Genomic DNA, 11149 nt, shown 5'->3' with positions numbered 1-11149 from the left:
GCCCCACAAGATGGGAGCCAGAAGAGGAAACGGCCAATGGGAGAGTCGATTCCAGATCTCTGGCCTCCAAAGCTTGATCCGCTTTACGAAAGCATCAAATATTGCAGGTCTCTGACGCTGGGTTGGGGAGAGTTTGCTGGTATTCTGGAATCTGCATACGGGATTCCAAGTTAACCAGCACTTAGTAAGTACCCAACACGTGCCAGGCTCTGGACTAAGCCCTGGGAATACAAGAAAGGCAAAAGCAGGGTCCCTGCCCTCAAGGGGCTCCGCCTAGAGGGAAGGAGAACATGGAAACCGTGCAGTGTGGTATGGACAGGGTGTGCGGGAGGTCATCTCACCTCAAGGAGGATGGAGAAAACTCCATGTAGAACGTGGGCTTTGGGCTAAGATTTGGAGGAAGCCAGGCCACAAGGAGGCTGAGATGAGGAGGGAGAGAGCTCCAAGCATGGAGGACAGCCAACACCGATACACAGAGATACATTTTGGGGAAAAACGCCCAACAGCTGGGGCAGCTGGGTGGCTCAGTGGATTGAGAGCCAAACCTAGAGATAGGTGGTCCTGGGTTCAAATCTGGCCTCAGACACTTCCTCGCTGGGTGACCCTGGGCAAGTCACTTAACCCCCATGGCCCAGCCCTTACCATCTTCTGTCTTGAAACCAGTACACAGTATTGGTTCTAAGGCAGCAGGGAAGATTTAGGCTTACTGATTAATCAGGAAGATTCCCCTTGTCGGCAGAGCTGGAGAGTATTAGAAGGGCCGGAATTAGGCCTATGTGTTCTGGATCTGAAGGTTCTGAAACAAAAATGATGGGTTGGTGTTTTTACAATGTATTTGTACCCTCCAAAAAAGCCTGACCGTCACGTGATACTGCCACTGCTAGGTCAAGGACCACCATGGGATGCTGTCACCAGCGGTGCAAGGACCCCATGACCCCGTCCCTGAGGGTGTGAGGGCCGCCACGTGATTATGTGCCCCCAAAAGTCAAGGGTCCAGTCGAGAGCCTGAGGCTGTCTACCTCGACAGGCTGCCAGTCACTTGAAGGTGAAGACATTGTCTTGCCACATGCGATCGGGCTCCGCTTTTTAATAAGCTATTTATTTTTTTTTTTAAGCCCTTGTACTTCGGTGTATTGTCTCAGAGGTGGGAGATTGGTAAGGGTGGGCAATGGGGGTCAAGTGACTTGCCCAGGGTCACACAGCTGGGAAGTGGCTGAGGCCGGGTTTGAACCCAGGACCTCCCGTCTCTAGGCCTGACTCACTCCACTGAGCTACCCAGCTGCCCCCTGGGCTCCGCTTTTTAGACATCACGGGGGGCACCACAGCGTACAGAACTCTGGGTCTAGAGTCAGCAAATTGGGAGTTCAAGCCTGCTTCCCACACTGGTGGTATCACCCTGGGCAAGTCACACATCTGCTACCTGCCTCCGTTTTTTCATCTGTAAAATGGAGATGATAATAGCAGCACCCCTCAGGGTCATTGTGAGGGTCAGAGAGTAAGGCAGGCAGCCATGATGATTATCCGTTGAATGGGAACAACATCTGCCTCACCAGGTTGTTAGGGGGCTCAAGGGAGGGAATTCATGTGAGTGCTTTGCAAACCTTCAAGTGCCTTAAAAAGGATAACTTTAATCCTGATTCCCCTTGGTCTCCCCCTGCCTTGGAGCCCTGCTGGTCGGTGAATGTCCAGAGATCCATCTAGAGCAGTGATTCCCAAAGTGGGCGCCACCGCCCCCTGGTGGGTGCTGCAGAGATCCAGGGAGCCGTAATAGTATGTGACGGGGCACCAAGTCATATTTTTTCTGGAAAGGGGCAGTAGGCCAAAAAGGTTTGGGAACCACCGAGAGGAAAGTTCCGGCATGTTGGAAGGTGCCCCTGTGCAGGTGCAGAGAGGCTAAGCAGGCTGGCTGAGGGCACCCCAATGAGGATTAAAACCTAGAGCGTCCGAGCCGCTTTGCCCTCCCCGTTGGGTGCTAGCAGACCGGACGTCCCTGCGGACGTCCCTGCCTGAGTGAATGAATGCGTGACCTTATGGAGAGCCAGCTCTACATTTCTGGGGCTTCTGAGTGGCGTTTAGTGGCGTCGGAGGGCATGAGAACAGTCAGACTAAATGCTCAGCTCATAACTGCTCCAACTCGTCATGGAGTCTCGAGTTTACTATATACTGGTTTCACGCAAAGAGCACAGAGAGAGAATCGCAGCTGGAAGGGGTTACAAATTATACAAAAACCCATTAAAGTCTAAAAAGTAGAGAGAGAGGTCCAGGGTCAAAGGCCAAATTCCAACCACCAATTAGTAGGAGGTTAATTCTGGGAGCAGAAATAGATTTCATAGAGACCCTGAACAAACTGAGTCCTGCACTCTCGATTTACAGGCTGGCACCTGGTCAGATAAAGTCTTGTCCAGCTTTGGCTGTTTCCGGCCTTGATTGTCTAAGTAATATTTTTTAGAGTTCAGGCTTCTTAATTATCAAGAAGAGAAATTGTTAACTCCGTACCTTCTGGTTTGCTGGGAACTTAAAGCTTTTCAATAAGGCTATAATGTTTTTCCAATAAGAAAAGGTACGGATCATAAAAGGGGTCAAAAGAGGGGTCTCAGACTTTTATCTGTTCTCTTATTGGCTTCCCCCATGACCTCACCAAAGAGGCCCCCCCTTCCTTCCAGGGTCTCAGGGAGCAGCAGCCCATCTTTGTGTCCTCCTCGCCCGAGTCTTATCTGGGTCCTGCCACACACCCTGCACAGGGGCACCTTCCAACATGCCGGAACTTTCCTCTAGATGGATCTCTTGACGTTCCGTGGACACTGAGGACTGTCCCTCGGCTGTCCCAGGCCCTCCGTGATGGGGTCATCTCTGATACCCTTCTTTGGGGTGCTTCCCTCATGGAATGGCTCGTTGGTGATGCCCTGCACGGCCACACATCGTTGAGAGGCAGAGAATGGGAAGAGATACTGAAGAGCAATCCATGGTGACGTGCCCCAAGTCAGAGAGCTGCCTCCTGGGCTCACAGATCCAGAGCAAGAAGGCCTGGAGCCCGCGTTTTCCCGATTTCAAGCCCAGTCCTCTGTGCCATGGCGGCGCCGCAGTGTCTCCCCACAAGTGAGGCACAACCTCAGTTTCCCTTAATTTTCTCTGTGCAAAGCGGGGGGACACCAGATTGGGGACGTAGCATGCTGAGGCTTACCCTGAGCGTGCCAAGATTTAGCGTAGTGCCTGGCACACAGTAGGGGCTTCGTAAGTGCCGATTCTGCCCTGCCTGCTGGAGGCCGGGCGACGCTGGCCACGGGCCGCCTTCCCACAGCCCAAGAACGAAGCCAAGTCAACACCAGGGGTGGCGGCTCCGGGACATCCTCGGCGGCAGTTCCCTTCCCGGCATCCCTCTCCCTTCCCAGGGTGTCCTGGGGTCTCCGTCCTGCTAAGGAGCCCTCCTCCGGCCGTCTCTGCAGCGGCAGCCTCCCATCTGCCTGCCCTCTGCCGAGCCTTATCAGGTAACCAGAGATGGCAGCTCCTGGCCACACAGGAAACAGGACCCTTTGACTAAGCACGAGAACTTCCCCGGAGGAACAGTGGTATCTGCCGGGGAGAGACAGAGGAAGCGGCTCAGCATGGGCGATCACAGGGCCCTTTTGGCAGCCAAGTACGGGGACTTGACCACTTTACGGCAGCTCCTAGAGGATGGCAGCTTGGACCGGGGCGTCACGGACTCCCTGGGGGCTGGCCTGGTGCATCACGCCTCCAGAGCGGGCCAGCTGGAGTGCCTGAAGTTCCTGGTGGAGCGAGTCAAGCTTCCCGGGAATCAGCGGGCTAAGAACGGGGCCACTCCGGTGCATGACGCGGCCGCCATGGGCAACCTGGCCGAGCTGCACTGGCTGGTCCGAGAAGGGGGCTACAGGGCACAGGTACGGAGGGGGGAGGGCGTGAGGGAGGGCACGGGAAGGGCTCTTTGGGGCACGTCGATGTGGCAGATGTTTCCTGTTTTGTGGTGCTGGTCTTTCCCTCTTAAAAATGTATTCCTTGGGGGCAGCTGGGTGACTCGGTGGGTAGAGAGCCAGGCCTGGGGAGGGGAGGTCCTGGATTCAAATTTGGCCTCAGACGCCTCTTAACTGGGTGACTCTGGGCAAGTCACTGAACCCCTGTTGTCTAGCCTTTGCTTCTCTTCTGCTTTGGAGTACTTAGTATCGAGTCGAAGACAGAAGAGAAGGGTTTACAGTATTCATAACCTGAAATTTCAGCCAAAAACAAATCTGAGTAACTGGGAAGCCTCTCTGGGGTGCTTTGGCCCTCTGGCACGGTGTGGGCTCAGCTCCCAACTCTATTCCTAAGAGGCTGTGTGTGGCCTTGGGCAAGTCAAGTCTGTGGCCTCAGTCTCCTCCTCTGGAAGAGGGGAGGCTTAGATTCTAAGGTCCTTCCAGATCGAATTCTCGTGGTCCTACCCCAGATTGGGGGACAGCGGTGGAACTCTAGACGGCCGCCCCATCTCTCGTGTTTGGTGTCTGTGTAGCTTAGAGTAGTTTAAAATTAAGTTTCATTTAACAAGCATTTGTTTTAGAGGAAGAAAAAACCAAAATCCTTGTAGCGGATGTATGTCCAGTTCCACGTTGGCCACGTCCACACCCGCCTGGCTTTAGCCCATCGCAGCTCTGGCTTTTTCATTTGCGATGGTGGCCAAGACTGGAGAGGAAGGGGCGCTGCTGACCCGGCCGGGCATGGAGCGGAATCCTCTTTGGCGCCAGAAGCGACGACGAAGGGATGTGTTTGTGCGGGACGACTTCGGTCCTCCTTCAGCACTGAGGACGGCCGAGCCTCTAACAGTTTCCTTGGGGTGCATCCACTTCCCTCACTATTTTATGCAGGTTACAAGAAATGCTGCGCAGAAGCCAATTTCTTTCTTTCTTTTTTTTTAATCCTTAGAACTTTAGAACTTAGAACTTTAACCCTAGAATCAATATTACGGGTCGGTTCCAAGGCAGAGGAGTGGTAAGGGTGAGGCAATGGATTAAGTGACTTGGCCAGGATCACCCAGTTAGTCAGTGCCCAAGGCCGGATTTGAACCCAGGACCTCCCATCCTTGGGCCTGGCTCTCCATCCACGGAGCCACCTAGCGGCCCCCCTCGAATCGTTTTTAAATCTTCACGGAATCCTGGGGAAATGGGTGACGACCCAGTTGGTTGTGGATGGAAGAAGAGGAGGAGACGTTGGTGCTGGGCTCAGACGGGCTTAGTCCTTCCTTGGGGGAGTTTGGCTCGCTGCCCTCTGCAGTCTGGGGGGGTTCGAGCTCGACCCTGCAATGAGATCTTGCTGGTTTCCTCTCCTGGGCTTGGAGCCGGCGTTGCTCAGTCAGTGTTTCTCGGTTCCATGAAGGGACGCTGCGTTTGTTTCCATAAGTCCCACCATGAAGCCACCGTCGTGGATGTCCCGAGCGCCCCCAGTGCCCTGCCCTGCCCCGGCCTGGCAGGACTCCGGAGGGGCACTTGCCGCCGGCCGCCGTACACAGGTGCTTTTCGGGATGGACTCCAGCCTCGGGGAGGGGAGCGTCCCAGTGACCTGTATCTTGATGCCAGAGCCAAGATAGTGGCTAGACGAGATCTGGTTCCCTAGACAGTTCAAGGCGGGATGGCGCTCGGCTCCCCAGAGGCCCTCCTGATGGCGCAAAGGGAAGGATGGACGGGGTTCGGGGCTGGGGCTGAGCCGTCCTAGACCCGGCGACCCTGACACTAATTCGCAGAGGAAGCCTCAGTTTCCAGAGGCTGAGCTTCAAAGGCACGGTGGATCAGGACCAGCGATGGATCAGGACCGGCGATGATCTCCCAGAGGGAAAATGAGGAGAGGGTGCCCGTCCCCATCAGAGCCCCAGAAAGGAAAAGGAGCTCGGTGTACTTAGTGGACCAGAGCCTCAGTCCGAGGCTACCTCGGCAGCCCGCAGAGGGGCCTGAGGACAGCTGAACAGAGATCACAGACAAACCCCACGATTGTGCAGAGGTAGATGGGGGACTCCCATCCCCTAGGACAGCAGCTGCCTGTGGCACGGGGGTCTTGTGAGCCACTCGGGGCCCTCGGCACATTTCTAACCCTGATGGCTCTGGAGGAGGGGCAAATGTCCTCGAGAAGGGATTCCAGGGCACGAGAATGGTGGACCTGCTACCTCTGGGGGTCCCCCTGAGATTCTGGCCTGGGGCCGCTCGTCTTTTTGTTCTCAATCGTGTCCCTCTTTAGACTGTGCATTTCCTGAGAGCAGGGACTGCTTTTGGATTATCCTCGTATCTCCGGCGCTCGGCTTGATGCCAAGCACATAGTAGGTGCTTCATGAACAAATGCTTGTTGCCTGACTTGCTGATCTCAGAACTTTGTGATCTCCTCCACTAATAAAAGGGTCAGCGATCATTTCTGTGCAGATGCCTTTAGTCCCTCGCCTGGGGAGCAGCCAGCATCCTCGCTGATGGCTTCTTGGCCATCTGTCGTGACCTGGACGTCCTGTAGCCCTCTCAGACCCACCATGTCTGAAGCAGAATTCTCTCCCTCCCTCCCCTCGCTTCTTCCATGCCCTCCTTCAAGATTCAGCTCACATCTCGCCTTCTTTGGGGGGCCTTTCCTGTGCCCCCTCCCTTCTCTCCTTCTCGCCCCTTCCCCTCTGAGATTTCATCTTGTCCCCCGTTAGAAATGGGAACTTCTCGAGGCCAGGGATCGTGTCTTCATTTCTTGGTATTCCTGGCATTTAGCCAGGTACCTGGCACACAGTAGGCAAGTATTAAATACTGACTAATTAATTATATCCGTGAAATCAGCGGTTCGGAGAAAATTCAGCCTCTTCTCACGAAAATAACCACCAAACCCAAGAATGGGGAGCATGCTGTGCTTGGAGTACCGGGAGGACAAAGGCAGCCCTGGGGATGAACTGCTCCCTGTCCTCAGGAAGCTTACGTTCTGGTGAAGCAAGACATCCTCCGGAGTTCAAATCTAACCTCAGACGCTTACTGGCTGTGTCACCCTGGACTTGTCCCTGTTTGCCTCAGTTTCTTCATCTGTCACATGAGCTGGAGAAGGACATGGCAAACCCCTCCAGTATCTTTGCCGAGAAAACCCCAAATGGGGTCACAAGGAGTCAGGCATGACTGAAAAACGACGGAACGCTAAAACAGATAAATGAACACAACACAGTTTCAGGAGAGAGAAGCGCCTCGGCCTGGCAGGATCAAGAGGGGCTTTGCTGCTTTCCTGCCTCTCCAGGGCCTTCTCCGGCTGTGGCCCCACCATCTAGAGTAGTGCGCTCAGTTGTGGACGGACCTAGAGAGTCTCTGTAGCATTCGTTCACCTAGCACAGTGGATAGAGCAGCAGGCCTGGAGTCAGGACGATCGGGGTTCAAATTTGGCCTTAGATCCTTAGATCCTTCTTAGCTGAGTGACTCTGAGCAAGTCACTTTACCCCGATTGCCTGGCTCTTGCTGCTCTTCTGACTTATGAGTTGGCCTTTTTAAAAATCAGTCAGGAGTTGTGATATTGAGTTTGGCGAGGAGGAAAAAGAAGAGGAGGGCCGCCCTCCAGCCCTTGAACAGCCGGCCCTGGAAGAAGGATCAGCCTTTTCTGCTGGGCCCAAGAGGACAGAAATGGGAGCCAATGAGGGACTGGGGGACGAGGCCGATTCTGCTTCGGGGTCCAGAACGATGTCTCACTCGTCCGAGTTGCCCCAGTGTTGTGGGCGATGCCTTATGCACAGCAGGGTGGGTTTCCCATCACCAAAATAGATGTTGGAACATGACCTTTAGGGATCACATCGGGGAAAACCAAGGAAGACCCCGAGATCTCCTCCTACACCGAGGTCCCATGACTGCAATTGGAGGTCGGTTGGCTCCGCACACGTGAAATTCCAATCAGGAGGCTGGAAGACAGGAAGCAAGGTGGAGTCTCAGCGAGTTCCCGTGGGTTAAGGCTGGACTTCTCTGTGTATTTGGATTCTCCATGCGGTTCTCTTCTGCGTCTCCTTGACCAAGAGAGCCACCCGTGAATCACCTCAAGTCCTGGCAGGCAGGCAGACGCCACAAAGCAGCAAGTAGGCGGAGGCTGGTGTCTTTTCCTTCCTATTTCCCTCCTCTGCTCCCTTTGCCTTCTCTGGACATTCTTGCTTCTTCTTCCCAAAGACAATCCCTTTCCTTACTCACAAAGGATTTCAACCTCAGCCAACAGTCAGAATCCCCCCTTGGGTGCTAGTGGATGTCAAAGCTTGACCCCGTTCATCCCTCCCCAAAGCGCAGGCATCCCTCGGCTGTCCAGAGGCACAATCTGGAAAATAGGCCCACTTTGAGCCAGAGAGGAAGTCTGACTTTTTTCTTTTATGAAGTGTTTCTAGAAATTGTGTCTATTTGTGGTATGGAAAGATAAACTCTGGGGGCAGCTGGGTAGCTCGGTGGATTGAGTCAGGCCTGGAGACGGGAGGTCCTGGGTTCAAATCTGGCCTCAGACACTTCCCGGCTGTGTGACCCTGGGCCAGTCACTTGACCCCCATGGCCCACCCTGACCGCTCTTCCACCAAGGAGCCAATACACAGAAGTTAAGGGTTTAAAAAAAAAAAAAAAAAAAGATAAACTCTGTTGCCGCCATACAATGCTTAACATAGATTTTATGCGTATCCGACATTCTAAACCTTTTCCCTGTTGCCTGTGGCTTCCTCCAAACTCCCCCCAAGTTCCCCTTTAACTTGATGCTGACTCACAAGGCATCCAAAGCCCAGTGGGGGAAGTCACAGTCTAGAAGGGATTCCCGTATCTGCACACTGAGAGGGGAATCGAGCGAAAGAAATGAATCTCTCAAGGTGGGAGTTCAGGCCCGACAGACAGAGAGTGGCTCGTGGGGGGGTGCAGCTCCCCGGCCGGCGCTTCTGTGCCTTGTGGGTGCCCGTCTCGCTAATCTGAGGGCCAGACCTGGCGAGGAGAAGAGAGCCAGAAGCCCAGCGAGCGGGCGTTACCGTGGGGCCTCCATCCTGCTCTCTCTCTCTCTCTCCCCAGGAGCAGGACACGTCGGGGGTCTCCCCTCTGCACCTGGCCGCTCGCTTCGGGCACCCCATGCTGGTGGAGTGGCTGGTCCAGGAGGGCTGCGACGTCTCCCTGGAGACCCTGGAGGGAGCCCTGCCTATCCACTACGCCGCCGTCAAGGGGAACCTGACCTGCCTCAAGCTGCTGGTGGCCGCAGACAGCAGGTGAGCCGGCCCGGAGCGCGTGGGAAGGAGGGCCGCCTGGCGCCCTAGAGGTAGCCAGAGGATAGCTGGGAGAGCACCCAGGGGTGCCGGGTCAGCCTGGGAGATAACAGGATCGGCAAGAACCGAGCGGGTGGGGGGAGAGCCGGAGAGCCCAGTGGCCCCGGGGTTAGGGAGAACCACATAAGCCAGGCTGGTGAGATCGCAGATACAGACCTGGATGCGACCTTCGAGGCCTCGGAGCCCTCACACCCCCCCCTCCTTCTGTTGTTATTCCGTTGGGCCCAACTCTTCATGGCCCCCTTTGGTGACTTCATGGCAGAGATATTGGCCATTTTCTCCTTCAGATCATTTAATTTAATTCTTTACAATTTCCTTTAAGCCCTCAGCTTCCAATCAGTTTGTCAAAGCTTGACCCTGTTCATCCCTCCCCAAAGCGCGGCCATCCAGGGGCACAATCTGGAAAATAAGCCCACTTTGAGCCAATGTGGCTCGAATCAATACCAAGTATTGGTTCCGAGACAGAAGAGCCCTCAAGGCTAGGCAGTTGGAGTTAAGTGACTTGCCCAGGAAGTATCTGAGGCGAGATTTGAACCCAAGTCTTCCTGAGTCACTCATTATCTCCTCTGCCACGTTGCCTTGGCAGAGAAGAAGCTGGGAAACTTCAGGACAGGTCTAGGAGGTCCAAAGCACTTCTAGCAGGGCTTATGACCTTGGAATAACAGCATCTTTCCTGGGTGGTTGCCAGGCAACCTCTCCTCCGGTGCTCACGTGTGATCCAGGACCTTCCAGGAAACATGATGCTTCGCAGGGAAACAGCGAGAGCTAGCAAGCCGCCCTTCCCTGGGGCATCCCCGAAATGGCCAGGAGGCTTCCTGAGCAGTATCCGAGGGGGCCGACGAGGGGCTCTGCAGCGGGCAGAGAAGTCGGGCCTGAAGGACCCGCTTCCAGCTTCCGCGCCTCATAAGGGAACAAACAGAGATGGTGCCTTCGAATGGACCTCGCATCTCCTCGGGGTGAGAACAGGGCTTGAGAGGAGGAGGACCGGGACCTGCGGGGAATCTAGGCAGAATGACGGCAGCCAGATGGTACCGTGAATAGAGTGCCGGCCTGGGAGTCAGGAAGACCTGAGTTCAAATCCAACCTCGAGCATCCTAGCTGTGTGACCCTGGACAAGTCATTAACCCAGTTGGCCTCCGTTTTCTCATCTGTAAAATGAGCTGAAGAAGGAAATGGCAAACCACCCCCAGTATCTTTTTCCAAAAAAAACTCCAAATGGGTTAAAAAAAAAAGTCAGACACAATTAAACAACAACAACAAGGATGGAATGAAAATCTTCCTGTAAAAAGTTCAAATCATGAGAATAACCATTTTTTTTTTAAACCCTTAACTTCTGTGTATTGTCTCATAGGTGGAAGATTGGTAAGGGTGGGCAATGGGGGTCAAGTGACTGGCCCAGGGTCACACAGCTGGGAAGTGGCTGAGGTAGGATTTGAACCCAGGACCTCCCATCTCTAGGCCTGACTCTCCATCCACTGAGCTACCCAGCTGACCCTGAGAATAACCTTCTTAAAGGATTTCTTAGCCAATTGGCAAACTTCTACCTGCTCCGTCGTAGCCTTGGGGGCACGTTGGGCACAGAATCCGAAGTCGAAGCCTGGGAGGGAGCTCAGGGATGGTCGAGTCCAGCCTTTTTCTTTACAGCTGAGGACACAAAGATCATTCGAACCCTGGTCTCCTGACGCCAGCTCTGGTGCTGTTCTCTATACCACACTGATCCCTAGAAGGGAGCCCCTCCATCCCTTCTACACGAGCTCCCGCCTTCCTAGAGCCTCAGCCCCGCGCCAACACACACACACACACACACACACACACACACACACAGACACACACGCACACAGACACGCACACACACACACACAGACACACACGCACACAGACACGCACGCACACACACAGACACACACA

General features: G+C 54.6%; 1 protein-coding gene across 1 annotated transcript in view; it reads left to right on the top strand.

The window, feature by feature from the left end:
- Positions 1-3602: 3602 nt before the first annotated feature.
- Positions 3603-11149, top strand: part of ESPNL (espin like) — a 25580-nt gene continuing 18033 nt past the window's right edge. The window contains exons 1-2 of the mRNA XM_044669521.1: positions 3603-3896; positions 8994-9184. Coding sequence (XP_044525456.1) covers positions 3603-3896; positions 8994-9184 — 485 coding nt within the window. The remainder of the gene's footprint in view (positions 3897-8993; positions 9185-11149) is intronic.

The sequence above is a fragment of the Gracilinanus agilis genome, chromosome 3 (assembly GCF_016433145.1).
Source record: "Gracilinanus agilis isolate LMUSP501 chromosome 3, AgileGrace, whole genome shotgun sequence".
NCBI classification, from domain to species: domain Eukaryota; kingdom Metazoa; phylum Chordata; class Mammalia; order Didelphimorphia; family Didelphidae; genus Gracilinanus; species Gracilinanus agilis.
Note: the sequence above shows the minus strand (reverse complement) of the source record. Positions and strands in the feature narration are given on the sequence as shown.